The sequence below is a fragment of the Trichosurus vulpecula genome, chromosome 6 (genome assembly GCF_011100635.1).
Source record: "Trichosurus vulpecula isolate mTriVul1 chromosome 6, mTriVul1.pri, whole genome shotgun sequence".
Taxonomy (NCBI): Eukaryota; Metazoa; Chordata; class Mammalia; order Diprotodontia; family Phalangeridae; genus Trichosurus; species Trichosurus vulpecula.
Window position 1 is genome coordinate 273,297,047 of NC_050578.1, and position 17,581 is coordinate 273,314,627.

The 17,581-nt window shown below is 38.4% G+C and overlaps 1 protein-coding gene and 1 pseudogene across 1 annotated transcript in view; one reads left to right on the plus strand and one right to left on the minus strand.

Annotated features, from left to right (window-relative positions):
- LOC118854044 (solute carrier family 22 member 11-like) overlaps window positions 1-17,581 on the plus strand; it is a 52,783-nt gene that overhangs the window by 4,286 nt on the left and 30,916 nt on the right. The window contains exons 2-4 of the mRNA XM_036764350.1: window positions 8,441-8,544; window positions 9,304-9,458; window positions 9,555-9,723. Coding sequence (XP_036620245.1) covers window positions 8,441-8,544; window positions 9,304-9,458; window positions 9,555-9,723 — 428 coding nt within the window. The remainder of the gene's footprint in view (window positions 1-8,440; window positions 8,545-9,303; window positions 9,459-9,554; window positions 9,724-17,581) is intronic.
- On the minus strand, window positions 12,103-13,514 carry LOC118853251 (annotated as a pseudogene).

Below are 17,581 nucleotides of genomic sequence, written 5' to 3' on the forward strand. Positions count from 1 at the left end.
TCTCATTGAAAAGTAAAATTACCCTAGTGGAAAAGGAAGTACAGAAGCTAAAGGGAGAAAATAATACATTAAAAATTAGAATTGGGCAAGTCAAAGCTAATGACTCTATGAGACATCAGGAATCAGTCAAACAAAATCTAAAAAGTGAAAAAATAGAAGAAAACATGAAATATCTGATTGGAAAAACAACTGACCTGGAAAATAGATCCAGGAGAGATAATTTAAGAATTATTGGTCTACTGGAAAGCCATGATGAAAAAAAGAGCCTGGACAGTATCTTTCAAGAAATCATCAAGGAAAATGGCCCCGAGGTAATAGAACCAGAGGGTAAAATAGTAATCAAAAACATCCAGCCATCATCCCGTGAAAGAGACCCCAAATTGAAAACTCCAAGGAATATTGTAGCCAAATTCCAGAATTATCAGGTCAAGGAGAAAATACTGCAAGCAGCCAGAAAGAAACAATTCAAATATCATGGAACTACAGTCAGGATCACCGGAGTATCATATTGCAAGAAGCAAAGGAGATTGGACTACAACCAAGGATCAAATATCCAGCTAAATTGAGCATAATTTTTCAGGAAAGGAGATGGACATTCAATGAAATAAGGGAATTCCAGATCTTTCTAATGAAAAGGCCAGAGGTCAATGGAGAATTTGATCTTCAAATACAAAACTCAAGAGAGACATAAAAAAGGTAAATGGAGAAAAAACAAACAAAACTATGTTATTCAATAAGGGGTAATTGTTTACATCTTTATATAGGATTGTATTGATTTATATATGTCATATATATGTGAATCTTGAGAATGGTACAATTATTTTCAATTGAAAGGGATTACATAGACTGAGGGTGTCAGTATACTGTAACTGGTGTGATGATAAAAAAACATAATTAAGGAGTACAAAGGAATTGTTCTGGGAGAAGAGATAAGGAGGAGGTAGAAAAGGGTAAATTAAGTCATGTGAAGAGGCAGAAAAACATAGAGGGAAAAAAGGAAGGAGAAAAGCCATGTTTAAGCTTTACTCTCATCGGATTTAGTTCAAAGAGGGAATAACATACTCTGATAAGTATAAAAATCAAGCTTGTCCTACAGGCAGTAGGAGGGGAAAGGGGAAAAAAGGGTGGGTAGTCAAAAGGGAGGGAAGAAGTAGCAAGGCGAAAAGGGTAAGATAAGGGAGGGTGTCATTAGGGAGGGAAAATTGAGGAAGACAGTGGTCAAAAGCAAAACCCTTTTGAGGAGGGGAAGGGAGAAGGAAGAAATAAAAGCATAAACAGGGGAGGAAATAGGATGGAGAAAAAGACACAGATAGTAGCCATAACTGTGAATGTGAATGGGATTAACTCTTCAATAAGACAGAGGTGGACAGTGCAATGGATTAAAAGCCATAATCCTACAGTAGGTTATCTACAAGAAACACATTTGAAACAGGAGGATACACACAGGGTAAAGGTAAAAGTATGGAGCAGAATATATTGTGCTTCAGTTAAAGTAAAAAAAAAAGCAGGGGTAGCAATCCTGATCTCAGACAAAGCAAAAGCAAATATAGATCTAGTTAAAAGAGATAAGGAAGGACACTATATCCTGATAAAGGACACCATTGCCAACGAAGCAATACTGTTACTTAACATATATGCACCAAGTGGCATAGCATATAAATTCTTAGAGGAGAAGTTAAGGGAGCTACAGGAAAAAATAGACAGTAAAACTATACTAGTGGAGGACCTCAACCTCTCCCTCTCTGAATTTGATAAATCTAACCTCAAAATAAACAAGAAAGAAGTTAAAGAGGTGAATAGAATTTTAGAAAAGGTAGATATGATAGACCTCTGGAGAAAACTGAATGGGGATAAAAAGGAATATACCTCTTTCTCAGTGGCACATGACACATACTCAAAAACTGACCATGTACTAGGGAAGGCTGTCCAAAATGCAGCACACAGGATGCATGAGGTGCGATTTATGTGGCCCACCTACAAGCATATAATTTAGATAAGTGCTTTAGTAAATGAAGCCGAAGCTACCACAGAGCTCTCACTTAAATGGCAAATCAAAATATATTGTATATTGTTTCAATAAAAACCTAAGGCTGGACAGCCATGTACTAGGGCATAAAAACTTCTCAATACAGTGCAGAAAGACAGAAATAGTCAATGCATCCTTTTCAGACCATGATGCAATTAAACTTATTTGTAATGAAGGATCATGGAAAGATAAACTAAAAATTAATTGGAAACTAAATAATCTAATCCTAAAGAATGAGTGAGTCATAGAAGAAATCCTAGAAGCAATTAATAACTTCATTGAAGAGAATGACAATAATGAGACAACATACCAAAATTTATCGGATGCAGCAAAAGCAGTTCTTAGGGGAAGTTTTGTATCTCTAAATGCTTACATGAATAAAATAGAGGAAAAGGAGATCAATGAAATGGGCATGCAACTGAAAAAACTAGAAAAAGAACAAATTGAAAATCCCCAATTAAATACCAAAGGAGAGATTAATAAAATTGAAATCAAGAAAACTATTGAACTAATAAATAAAACTGAGTTGGTTTTATGAAAAAAATCAATAAAATTGATAAACCTTTGGTCAATTTGATTAAAAAAAGAAAGAAGAAAACAAAATTTCCAGTATCAAAAATGAAAAGGGTGACTTTACCTCCAATGAAGAGAAAATTAAAACAATAATTAGGAATTATTTTGCCCAATTGTACGCCCATAAATTTGACAGTGTTAGGGAAATGGATGAATATTTACAAAAATATAAATTGCCAAGGTTAACAGAAGAGGAAGTAAAATACATAAATAATTCCATCTCAGAAAAAGAAATTGAGCAAGCCATCAATGAACTCCCTAGGAAAAAATCTCCAGGGCCAGATGACTTTACAGGTGAGTTCTATCAAACATTTAAAGAACAATTAATTCCCATATTTTTAGACTATTTGGGAAAATAGGTGAAGAAGGAGTCCTACCAAATTCTTTTTATGACACAAATATGGTACTAATACCCAAACCAGGTAGAGTTAAAACAGAGAAAGAAAATTATAGACCAATTTCTCTAATGAATATTGACGCAAAAATTTTAAATAAAATATTAGCAAAAAGATTGCAGCAACTCATTACGAGAATAATACACTATGACCAGGTAGGATTTATTCCAGGAATGCAAGGCTGGTTCAATATTAGGAAAACTATTAGCATAATTGACCATATCAACAGCAAAACTAGCAGAAACCATATGATCATCTCAATAGACGCAGAAAAAGCCTTTGACAAAGTACAACACCCATTCCTATTAAAAACACTAGAAAGCATAGGAATAAGTGGAACCTTCCTCAAAATTATAAATAGCATCTACCTAAAACCATCAACAAGCATTATTTGTAATGGGGATAAACTAGATGCATTCCCAATAAGATCAGGGGTGAAACAAGGATGTCCATTATCACCCCTATTATTCAATTTGGTACTAGAAACATTAGCTGTAGCAATAAGAGAAGAAAAAGAAATTGAAGGAATTAGAATAGGAAAAGAAGAAACTAAATTATCACTTTTTGCAGATGATATGATGATTTATCTAGAGAATCCTAGAGAATCAAGTAAAAAACTACTTGAAATAATAAACAACTTTAGCAAAGTTGCAGGATATAAAATAAACCCACATAAATCCTCAGCATTCCTATACATTACTGACAAAGCCCAACAGCAAGAGATAGAAAGAGAAATTCCATTCAAAGTTACTGAAGGCACTATAAAATATTTGGGAGTCTATTTGCCAAGACAAACCCAGGGCCTATATGAACATAACTATGAAACACTTTTCACGCGAATAAAATCAGATCTAAATAAATGGAGAAATATCAGTTGCTCATGGTTAGGCTGAGCTAATATAATAAAAATGACAATTCTACCTAAATTAATCTATCTATTCAGTGCCATACCAATCGAACTACCAAAAAAATTTTTTACTGAGCTGGAAAAAATAATAACAAAATTAATTTGGAAAAACAAGAGGTCTAGAGTATCTAGGATATTAATGAAAAGACATGCTAGAGATGGTGGCTTAGCCACACCAGATATTAAACTGTACTACACAGCAGCAGTCATCAAAACTGCCTGGTACTAGTTAAGAAACAGGGGTGTGGATCAGTGGAATAGGATAGGTACACAAGTAGGTGGAATCAACAAGTTTAGCAATCTACTCTTTGATAAACCCAAAGAGGCCAGTTTCTGGGCTAATAACTCACTATTTCACAAAAACTGTTGGGAAAATTGGAAAATGGTAGGGCAAAAACTGGGCATAGACCAATATCTTACACCATATACCAAAATAAAGTCAAAATGGGTTCATGATTTAGGAGTAAAAGTTGATACTCTAAGTAATTTGGGAAAGCAAGGAATAGTTTACTTATCAGATTTGTGGAAAAGTAAAGAATTCATGACCCAACAAGAGATAGAGAGCATTACAAAATGCAAAATGGATAATTTTGATTATGTCAAATTGAAATGTTTTTGTACAAAAAAAGCCAATGCAACAAGAATTAGGAGGGAAGCAGAAAATTGGGAGAAAATCTTTGCAACTAGTATCTCTGATAAAGGCCTCATCTCTAAAATATACAGGGAGCTAAGCCAAATATATAGGAATACAAGCCATTCCCCAATTGAGAAATGGTCAAAGGATATGAACAGGCAGTTTTCAGAGGAAGAAATTAAAGCTATCTATAGGCATATGGAAAAATGCTCTGGATCGCTGCTGATTAGAGAAATGCAAATCAAAACAACTCTTAGATAACCACATCTCTCCTGTCAGATTGGCTAAAATAACAAATCAGGAGAATGATAAATGCTGGAAAGGATGTGGGGAAATTGGAACATTGTTGCATTGCTGGTGGAGTTGTGAGCTGATCCAGCCATTTTGGAGGGTGGTTTGGAACTATGCCCAAAGGGCTATAGAAATGTTCATACCCTTTGACCCAGCAATACCACTTCTAGGGTTGTATCCCAAAGAAATCACGCAAGTGGGAAAAGGAAACATATGTACAAGAATATTTATAGCAGCTCTCTTTGTGGTAGCCAAGAATTGGAAATCAAAGGGATGCCCATCAATTGGGGAATGGCTGAACAAGCTGTGGTATATGAAGGTGATGGAATACTATTGTGCCATAAGAAATGGGGATGATGCAGACTTCGTAACAACCTGGAAAAACCTACACGACATAATGCTGAGTGAGCGGAGCAGAGCCAGGAGAACGTTGTGCACAGCCACAGATATATGGATTCCGTGAGGACCAACCCTGACATACTGCGCTTTTCTCAGCAACCTAAGGGGCAAGGACAACTCCAGGGCACTCACGATGGAGAATGCTATCTTCATCGAGACTAAGAAATGCGAACTTTGAATACAGACTGAGGCACACTACATGCTCGCCTTTTCTGCTTCTCTTTTGTTTTTGTTTTTGGGGTTGTTGTTTTTATTTTGGTTCTGTTTCTTCTTTCTCATGATTCATTCCATTGGTCAAAATTCTTCTCCACGACTTGACTAGTGCATAAATTAATTCAATGCAAAGTTATACATGACAGTTATATGATACTTCATGCCATCTTGGGGAGGGAGGGGGGAGAGAGGGAGAAAAACTGGAACTCAAAACTATGTAGAACCATGTGTGGTAAACTAAAAATAAAGAAAGAAATTTATTTAAAAAAAATAAAATAAAATACTAGCAAAAAGATTGCAGCAACTTATTGTGAAAATAATACACTATGACCAAGTAGGGATGCAAGACCAGTTCAATATTAGGAAAACTATCAGCATAATTGATCATACGAACAACAAAACTAGCAGAAACCACATGATTATCCCAATAGATGCAGAAAAAGCTTTTGACAAAATACAATCCATTCCTATTAAAAAACACCAGAAAGCATAGGAATAAATGCAATATTCCCTAAAATTATAAATAGCATCCACCTAAAACCATAAGCAAGCATTATATGTAATGGGGATAAGTGTAGATGCATTCCCAATAAGATCAGGCATGAAACAAGGATGTCCATTATCACCCCTATTATTGAATTTGGTACTAGAAATGTTAGCTGTAGCAATAAGAGAAGAAAAAGAAATTGAAGAAATTACAATAGGCAAAGAAGAAACAAAATTATCACTTTTTGTGGACAATATGATGATTTTTTGAGAAACCTAGAGAATGAAGTAAAAAACTACTTGAAAGAATAAACAACTTTAGCAAAGTTGCAGGATATAAAATAAACCCACATAAATCCTCGGCAGTCCTATATAATACTAACAAAGCCCAACAGCAAGAGATAGAAAGAGAAATTCCATTCAAAGTTACTGTAGACACTATAAAATATTTGGGAGTCTATCTGCCAAGACAAACCCAGGGACTATATGAACATAATTATGAAACAGTTTTCATGTGAATAAAGACAGATCTAAATAAGTGAAAAAATATCAGTTGCTCATGGTTAAGCTGAGCTAATATAATAAACATGACAATTTTACCTAAATTAATCTATCTATTCAGGGCCATTCCAATTGAACTACCAAAAATTATTTTACAAAGCTGGATAAAATAATGACAAAATTCATCTGGAAGAACAATAAGTCTAGAATTTCTAGGGTATTAATGAAAAGAAATGCTAGAGAAGGTGGCCTAGCCATACCAGATATTAAACTGTACTATAGAACAGCAGTCATCAGAACTACCTGGTACTGGCTAAGAAACAGAGGTGTGGATCAGTGGAATAGGATAGGTACACAGGATGGAGAAGTCAACGACTATAGCAATCTACACTTTGATAAACCCAAAGAATCCAGCTTCTGGGCTAAGAATTCACTATTTCACAAAAACTGCTGGGAAAATTAGAAAATGGCAGGGCAGAAACTGGGCAGAGACCAATATCTTACACCATATACCAAAATAAAGTCAAAAAGAGTTCATGATTTAGGAATCAAGGCTGATACTATAAACAATTTGGGAGAGCAAGGAATAATTTACCTGTCAGATTTATGGGAAAGGGAAGAATTCATGATCCAACAAGAAATAGAGAGTATTACAAAATGAAAAATGGATAATTTTGATTATGTTAAATTGAAAAGTTTTCGTATAAACAAAACCATTGCTTTAGGAAGCAGAAAATTGAGAAAAAATCTTTACAACCAGTATCTCTGATAAAGGCCTCATATCTAAAATACACAAGGAACTGAGCCAAAGTTATAGGAATACAAGTCATTCCCCAATTGAGAAATGGTCAAAGGATATGAACAGGCAGTTTTCGGAGGAAGAAATTAAAGATATCTATAGCCATATGAAAAAATGCTTTAAATCACTATTGATTAAAGAAATGCAAATCAAAACAACTCTTACGTACTACATGTCTCCTGTCAGATTGGCTAAAATGACAAAACAGGAAAATGATAAATGATGGAGAGGATGTGGGAAAATTGGAACATTATTACATTGCTGGTGGAGTTGTGAACTGATCCAGCCATTCTGGAGAGCAATTTGGAACTATGCTCAAAGGGCTATAAAAATGTGCATGCCCTTTGACCTAGCAATGCCATTTCTAGGACTATATCCCAAAGAGATCATGCAAGTGGGAAATGAACCCATATGTACAAAAATATTTATAGCAGCTCTTTTTGTGGTAGCAAAGAATTGGAAATCAAAGAGATGCCCATCAATTGGGGAATGACTAAACAAATTGTGGTATATGGATGTAATGGAATACTATTGTGCTATAAGAAATGAGGAGCCGACAGACTTCAATATAACCTGGAACGACTTATACGAACTGATGCTAAGTGAGGGGAACTGGAGATCATTACACACGATTACAGACACATGGTATCTGTAAAGACTAATTTTGACAGACTTGACTCCTCTTATCAATGCAAGGTTCAAAGACAGCTCCAAAAGACTCATGATGGAAAAAGCTATGTACATCCAGTGAAAGAATTATGGAGTCTGAATGCAGATTGAGGCAAACTTTTTGCTCTCTTTTTGTTCCTATTTGGGGGGGGGGTCGTTTCTCCTTCCTCATGATTCGTTCCGTTGATAATAATTCTTCAATGCAACTGGCTTATCATGTAAATAAGTTCAAGGTGAAGGTATATGTACCACCTACATTAGATTGCATGCCTTCTTGGAGGTTTGGGGGGAGAAGGCGGAGGGAGAGAAAATTTAGAATCCAAAAACTTGTGGAACTGAGGGTTGTAAACTAAAAGTAAAAAATAAATTTTTTAAAAATGATCATATAAGAGAGGCAATGTCCTCTTATTATTATAGTGGGGCAAGAAGCCTGAGCCAGAGTGTCTTTCCCATCGTACCCTTTCTCTTACCACATTGGCAGCAAGAGTCCTCAACCCAAATTCTCTTTCCTCACTTTAAGATCTGATGCTCTCATCTTCTCTTTCAGTGGGACCTGGTGTGTGACTCTCAGATACTGAAGTCCTTGTCTCAGTCAATATTTCTCTCTGGGATTCTTGTGGGATATCTCATATGGGGCTATCTCTTAGATAGGTAAGTTTCACATGGACACAGATGTTTCTGAAACTCAGGGAGCCGAGGGCCATAGAGCTGAAAGTTGGAAGATGATGCCATAGACCATTTAGTGAAACCCACTCATTTGACAAAGGAGGAAACCAAGGCACAGGGAAGTACAGAGACTTACCCAAGGACACATACCAAGAGCCAAAGCAGACTTCAAACCCAGGATTTTCTTTTTATGTCCATGCTATGCCAAAAGTCCATAATAACAGGGAAAAGATTCAGTTTTGGAGCTTTTGGGTGAGGTGAGCCTAAGACTGGAAAGAACCCAGTAATATAGACAGGTTGGTGATGGGCTGAATGTGGGACAAATGTCACTCAGTCAACAGTCAGAAAACAAGCATTTCTTAAACACTTAGCATGTGCCAAGAACTGGGCTAAGAGCTGGGGATAGGAAACAAAACAAAAACAGTCCCTACCTTCTAGGAGCTCACATGCCCTGGGAGAGACAACATGCAAACAACTCTGCACATTCAAGACACATACACAATAAACTTCCTCTCAGGAGGAAGGCACTGCCCTGGCATTAAGTAGGATTGAGGAAGGATTCTTGCTAAAGGTGGAATGTTAGCTGAAACTTAAGGAAGCCAGGGAGGCTAGAAGGACATGAGGAGGAAGGAATTTCAGAGAGAGGGGATAGCAATGAAAACAATGCCGAGTGGGGGCTGCTGGCTGGGGGGGATGACATTATGACTCTGCCCTGAGGTCACAGTCGTTAGATTTCCTGTGTAGGTTTGGGAGAAAACGGATGCTGCCTCCAAGTTACCTAATGATGGCTGTCTTCAGCACTGGGGTTGCCTTTGTCCAGTCATTTCCAGTTTATTGTTGCCTTCGCTTCCTGCTTGGGTTTTCAATATCTGGAATCATACTTTGTGGTGGGACTCTTGGTAAGTCTTTTCTGCAAGGCTTCTTCAACATTTGCACATGTTCTTTGAGATCTCACCTGTGTCTGAAATTAATCCTGTGCTGGGGTTTCCTTTCAGCCATGGAATGGACCACCAGCCAGCACCGGCCCCTGGTAATAGTCATATTTTCACTGTGCACAAGTGTGGGGCATCTGTCTCTGGGGGTTCTGGCCTATGGCCTCCAGGAATGGCGCAAACTGCAGCTGGTAGTGTCTGCTCCCTGCTTTGCCTTCTTCCTGACCTCTTGGTAAGTACCCCTGGGGTTTATGTTCTCTCTCTGCATGGGCTGAAGATGGAGGGTGAAGAATCCCAAGCTTCTTTATATTAAAACCTCATTTCGGGATGTTTCAAATCTCATAAGAGAATAGGAATGTTTCCCATCACGGCCTTGGGTGCCAGTCAGGAGTTAAAACCCATGCTTGGATGAGAGAGACTTGAATCTAGATATCTTCATCAAATTATCTCAAGGTTATAAGAAGTAAAGAAAATATAATGAAAGTCATTAGTGATGAACAAACTTTCCCAAGGTACCATGAAGAGTATCCCAAGACACAGAAGGTGAGATAGAAAAATGTTAAATTTCAAATCAGAACTCAGGTGTTCAAATCCCACCTTTGACCCTTATTAGATGAGTACCCATGGACAAATCACTTACCCTCCTCATATCCCAGTTTCTTTCTCTGTGAAATGAATGGGTCAGACTAAGTGACCTTTAGGGTGCCTTCTAGCTCTGGGGGGCAGGGGTAGCTGGTGCAGCAGACAGAGTACGAACTTGGAGTCAGGAAGACTCTTCTTCATGATTTCAAGTCTGGCCTCAGACACTTATTAGCTGTGTGACCTGCACGAGTCACATAACACTCTGCCTCAGTTCCTCATATGTAAAAATGAGCTGAAGGAGGAAATGGTAAACTGCTCCAGTATCTTTGCCAAGAAAATTGCAAATGGTGTCACAAAGAGGCAGACACAACAGAACAACAAAAACATCTTACTGGAGGAGAAAAATGGTTCAATAAAACATGAAACTGTCAAACATTTCTGATGGACAGACTGAAGCTGAGTAGAAATATATTTACATTTATACATAAGCATTTATGTAATATATTTTTATCTTTATGCATTATCTCCCCATTAGAATGTTAGCACCTTGAGGGTGCCCACTGTTTTGCTTTTCCCCTGCATCAACACCATTAGCACAGGGACTGGCACATAGTAAGTATATTACAAATGCTTACTGATTTATTGAAGATAAAGGTTTAAAGAATTACACCCAAAAAGGCCACTGCACCGTCTTTCTGTCTTCTTCAGCTTTGATGGAAAAACAGTCTCTTCAGTTACTCTCAAACCTCCCCCCCTTAATAGTCTTTCTCTAGTCTCACTCCTTGTCTAATGACCTCTGTAGTACTTCTTCATAAAATAACAGTTGAACCAGGTTCAACTGTAAAGTAGTTTCTCCTCATCTGATTCCTATCTTCTCCATAGTTTGTTTCACAGATGCTAGTGGATCAAAATTGAACTCATATATGATCTCCAAGACTCCACAGGGAGAAACATCTCTTCTTTTTTGAAGGGGGGAGGCAGGCAATGGAGTTAAGTGACTTGCCCAAGGTCACACAGCTAGTATGTGTCAAGTGTCTGAGGCTAGATTTGAACTCAGGTCCTCCTGACTTCAGGGCCAGTGCTCTACTAGCCCTGCACCACCTAGCTGCCCCTGGAGGAACATTTCTTAGGATGATAGTTGTAGCTGTTGCTACATTTTGCCTTCTCTGGAGCTAAAGAGTTTCAGTTTCTGCAGTCTATGTAAGAGAGGCTTTTGAAATGAACGCTCATGAATGCTTCCAAGGCTGCCTATGAATAGCACTGGAGGACTTCCTTTCCAGCCACATCTTTGCATAATGTTGGTTCCCATGCACGATGCAGGCATTCCATAGGTTATCCCTCACTTATGCTCCATCAATTTTCTAGTGACACCTTTTGGACCAAGGTTTTAGTCTGTGCCCATCATGCATTTCTCTATAGCTCTCTGATGGATGCACAATTTCAATTCTTAAGATATTATGCCAGTCCATATTCTGTATAACATCAAGCGCAAAATAATAATGTGAAATATGTTAGGGCTTAGTTTCAAAGAGAACTTGTCTTTACGCAGACTTTTGAAAATCAATTTCATTTCTACTCTGGAAGCGATTGAGAAATACATATTCAAGGACACAACCCTAGTGGCAGGGGGCAGGGCATTCAGAAGATTCTGACTTTTTAATGTATGGAGACTGGAACAAAGGGTAAGGTAAAGCAAACACTTGAGGAGATGAAGGAGTGGAAAGAGTGGGAAGGAGAGGGAAGGGAAACATGGAATAAAGGTCTTGTCCCCACTTTTTAAAAATAAGTTTGATGCCTTTTGTTTTGAGTATCATCATCATTTCCTCCTTCCCAACCGCAAATTGGCCCATCTCTTGTAACAATCAATCCAATCAAAAAATTCTTTTCACATTAAACTCTTTTAAGGGTCTCAAAATTCTGCATTAGATTTTTGGTTTTTTCCATTTAAAAATTACTGATTTTAAAAACTAATAACTTGAAGTTCCATGAAATAAACGGTCCACAAAACACTCATTTCCTCCTGAAGCTCTTACAATGCTCTGTAATCATTAACCAACCTTTTACTATAAGACCAAAATTGCCATTTGAGTTTTGAGCCCCTTCTTCCATCACTGATTAAGAGCGGGGTGGGAGGTGTTGTGCAGAATATCCCTTTAGCCTTCTGGGCAGATTTTGTGAACTTCCCAGCTCCAGCAGCCTCCTTGTCAAGTGCCTTGATCGCACCAACTGCAACAGTCTGCCTCATATCAGGAACAGCAAAATGAACCAAAGGAGAATAATCAGAGAAGGTCTCTGGTCTTACCTGGACCCATGTCACTGGATTTCAGGAATTTAGGGCCATCTTCCAGCTTCTTACCAGAAAGGCCATGAATCAATGTGAGCAGTGTGACAATCAAGAACAGGTGCATGCAGGTCAGCATAATGACCTGTGCAGTGAATCGAGCCGTTTCCATAGGTTGGTCATTCTCATTATCACCAGCCATATTACCATGGCAGACATCATGGACAGACACATTGTTGACATAGAAACCAACATTATCCCCAGGCAGAGCTTCACTTAAAGCTTTATGGTGCATTCCAACAGACTTTACTTCAGTTGTGATATGGACTGGGGCGAACGAGGTTTTAGAATATCAGTGTCCCCTCAGCCAACAGGTACAGCACCAATACCACCAATCTTGTAGACATCTTGGAGGGGTAGACTCCAGGGCTTGTCAGTTGCCCAAGTCGGTGACAGGAGGCAATCCAAAGCTACAAGAAATAGAGTTCCATTAGCCTTGCCATCCTTACAAGTGACTTTCCATCCATTGAACCAAGGCAGATTAGAGCTTTGCTACAGCATGTTGTCACCACTTCAACCTGAAATGGGTACAAAATCTACTGTGTCAAGGTTGTGGCCAATTTTCTCAATGTAAATACTGAGTTCCTTGACAATTTCCTCTTATTTCTTCCAGTTGTAGGGGGGCTCGGGAAGAATCCATTTAGTTGACGCCAACCATCAGGTGTTTCACACCAGTGTGTAGGCCAGAAGGCATGCTAAAGAGTCTGTCCATTCTTTGAGATGCCAGCTTCAAATTCACCAACACCAGCATCAACAACCAGGAAAGCACAGTCAGCCTGAGATGTGCCTGCAATCATGTTCTTGATAAAGTCTCTGTGTCCTGGAGCATCAGCAATGGTCCCATAGTAGTTACTGGTCTCAGATTTCCACAGAGAAATATCAATAGTGATACCATGGTCATGGTCAGCCCCCAGCTCATCCAAAAGCCAGGCATGTTTGAAGGAGCCCTTTCCCATCTCAGCAGGCTCCTTCTCACACTTCTCAATGGTTCTCTTATCAATTTTACTAAATTTGTAGATGAGGTAGCCAGTAGTGTTGGACTTTCCAGAGTCTATGTGTCCCATGATGACTATGTTAATGTGAGTCTTCTCCTTGACCATTTCTGTGGAGGTTTAGTGATGGTTATTACAACACCTATTTTCTGGTCGCAAACCCATTCTGAAAAAAGCCATAAGCTTCTATTTTAGGTGCTAGTCACTCTGCTAGGCTAGAAATACAAATACAAAATTAATAGGCCCTGCCCTCAAGAAGCCAACACTATCAGAGGAGATAACGGGGACATATATAAACTATACATAAAAGGTAATCCTGCCATTAACCAAAAGGTGGTCCTGCCTCTAACAAAACTTGTCAGTGTGACCCTAGGTAAGTCATTATACTTCTCAATGCTCTAGGCAACCCACCATGACAAAATTGCAATTGCAGAGAGATTTTCACCTCTTGGGAGTTCCCTATTCCAGTGAAATCATAGATTTAGTACTTATCTCTATCTTTCACAGACTTGATTACAGAAAGGGGGAATTTTTGGAGTCAGAAAATTTGGGTTAGAACCTTAACTGTGCGCCCATATAAGGCCACCCACCTCCAGGCACCCTGGCTACTCTCCTGCCTACTCTCATGGTCAAATGGGCTTCTGAGCATGCTGGACCACTGTCCTATGTTCAGTTGGGCCAATACCTCACCCTGCACTTCTAGCTAATGAGATCAAGAGAAGCTATTGAAGAAATGCTGCACCTTGTAAGTCGGGATCCTTTCCTTTCATATAACTGAGGAAAATATTTGTGAACTGTTTGGCAAGAGTGGTAACAGAAAGGAAATCATCATGAGTGTTAAGAAAGCATGTGGATACTGGTTTGTTGAATTCTACTGCAAAGCAGATGTTCAAAATCTCATTAAATACTTTAACAGAACTTACTGGGGAAAATGAAATCATCTGTACACTTGAGGACACAGGTTCCTAAGAGGGCAGACAGGACAGACAGGGAAGATCCAGGTCCAGGACCAAGATGAGGATCAGAAAGACTATGATGCCAGGGGAGGAGATTATGGGGAAATGAGAGAGTCGGATAAAAGCCCACTATTTAAAAAAGAAAATTTTGACCGGTTGACCAATCCTGCAAAGAGCAACACTGAAGTTCTGAAAATGGTTTGCTTATAACAGGCTCTCATTCATTTATTTGCCTCTATATGAGGATTAAGCCTGAAACTTTGACTTGGCTTCCCACTCTGAAAATCATTCAACGTCAGAACCTAAAGCAGTGACTTTGGTCCTAGTGTTAGAGCACTTGTCTGCTTGTCAGGACTTCCTATCACCTGAGGAACAGTTACCAACCAAGCACATCTGTTAATGGATATTAACCCAATATAGCACAGCTTTCTTTGAAGCAAGATTGGAAAGTCTTATTGTGTGATTGTGTTACTGCTCATCACTTCAGGAGTTGGAGTGGTCATTTTTTATTTGTTTGTTTTAATTAATTTATATTTAGTTTTCAACATTTATTTCCACAAGATTTTGAGTTCCAAATTTTCACCTCATCTCTCGCCTCCCCCCACCCCAAGAAGGCATGCATTCTGATTGCCCCTTTCCCCAGTCTGCCCTCCCTTCTCTCACCCATCCCCCTCTCTTATCCCTTTCCCCGCTACTTTCTTGTAGGGTAATATAGATTTCTATAACCCATTGCCTGTATACCTTATTTCCCAGTTGCATATAAAAACAATTTTTAACATTCATTTTTAACACTTTGAGTTCCAAATTCTCTCCCTCTTCCCTCCCTGCCCACCCTCATTGACAAGGCAAGCAATTCAATATAGGTTATACATGTATAGTTGTGCAAACCACTTCCATAATTGTCATGTTGTGAAAGACTAACTATACTTCCCTCCATCCCATTCCACCTCTCATTTATTCTATTCTCTCCTTTGATGCTGTCCCTCCTCAAAAGTGTTTGCTTCTGATTACTCCGTCCCCCAATTTGCCCTCCCTTCTATCATCCCCACTGTCTTATCCTCTTCTCTCTCTACTTTCCTGTAGGATAAGATAGATTTCCGTACCCAACTGAATGTGTAATTCTATTCCCTGCTTAAGCCAGATCTGATGAGTATAAGGTTCACTTATTCCCTCTCACCTCCCCACTCTTCCTAACCACTGTAAAAATTTTTTTGTCTCTTTTCTGTGAGATAATTTACCGCATTCTACCTCTCCCTTTCTCCTTTCCCCGGTACATTCCTCTCTCACCCCTCAATTTTATTTTTTAGATATCATCCCTTCATATTGAACTTATCCTGTGCTCTCTCTCTCTCTCTCTCTCTCTCTCTCCATATATATATATATATATATATATATATATATATATATATATAATATATATAGACATACGTATATATGTATACATATATATATATGTTCCCTCCATCCAACTATCCTAATAGCGAGAAAGTTCTCATGAGTTAAAAATATTATGTTTCTATGTAGGAATGTAAACAAAACATTTCAACTTTAGTAAGTCCCTTATGGTTTCTCTTTTCTGTTTAGCTTTTTATGCTTCTCTTGAGTCTTGTTTTTGAAAGTCAAATTTTCTACTCAACTCTAGTCTTTTCATAATGCTTGAAAGTTCTCTGTTTCACTGAATATTCATTTTTCCCCTGATGAATTATACTCAGTTTTGCTGGGCAGGTGATTCTTGGTTTTAATCCTAGCTCCTTCAACCTCTGGAATATCGTATTCCAAGCCCTCCAATCTCTTAATGTAGAAGTTGCTAAATGTTATATTATCCTGATTGTTTTTCTACAACACTTGAATCATTTCTTTCTGGCTGCTTGAAATATTGTCTCCTTGACCCGGGAACTCTGGAATTTGGCTACAATATTTCTAGGAGTTTTCCTTTTGGGATCTCTTTCAGGTGGTGATCAGTGGATTCTTTCAATTTTTATCTTCCCCTCTGGTTCTAGAGTATCAGGGTAGTTTTCCTTGATAATTTCCTGAAAGATGATATATGACTAGGCTCTATTTTTGATCATGGCTTTCAGGTAGTCAAATAATTTTTAAATTATCTCTCCTGGACGTATTTTCCAGGGCAGTTGTTTTTCCAATGAGATCTTTTACACTGTCTTCTATTTTTTTTTCATTCTTTTGATTCTGATTTATAATTTCTTGATTTCTCATAGAGTCATTAGCTTCCATTTGCTCCATTCTACTTTTTTTAGATTTTTTATTTGATATTTTTTAGTTTTCAGCATTGATTTCCACAAGATTTTGAGTTACAAATTTTCTCCCCATTTCTACCCTCCCCCCTACTCCAAGATGGCATATATACTGATTGCCCCATTCCCCAGTCAGCCCTCCCTTCTATCACCCCCCTTGCACTCCCCCCCATCCCTTTTCCCCTTACTTTCTTGTACAAGAAGATAGATTTATAAGGCCCATTACTTGTGTATCTTATTTTCCCGTTGCATGCAAAAACAACCTTTTTTTTGAACATCTGCTTTTAACCCTTTCAGTTCCAAATTCTCTCCCCTCCTCCCCCCCCCACCCACTCTCCCTAAGAAGGCAAGCAAATCAACACAGGACACACATGGACCATTATGCAAAACACTCCCATAAATAGTCATGTTGAGAAAGACTAACTATATTTCCCTCCCTCCTATCCTGTGCTCCTTTATTCAATTTTCTCCCTTGACCCTGTCCCTTTTCAAAAGTGTTTGCTTTTGACTACTTCTTCCCCCTATCTGCCCTCCCTTCTATTGTCACCCTTTTTATCCCATTCCCCTTACTTTCATGTGGGGTAAGATACCCAACTGAGTGTGTCTGGTATTCCTTCCTCAAGCCAAATCCCATGAGAGTAAGATTCACTGATTCCCCCTCACCTGCCCCCTCTTCCCTTCCAATGAACTGCTTTTTCTTGCCACTCTTATGTGAGATAATTTATCCCATTCCATCGTTCCCTTTCTCCCTCTCTCAATATATTCCTCTCTCAACACTTAATTTGATCCTGTTTTTTTAGATACCATCCCTCCTTCATATTCAACTCACCCTGTGCCCTCTGTCTATATATATATATATACATACATACACACACACATGTATATATATATACACATTTATGTATGTATATTCCCTTCAGCTACCCTAATACTGAGGTCTCATGAATTATACACATCATCTTTCCAT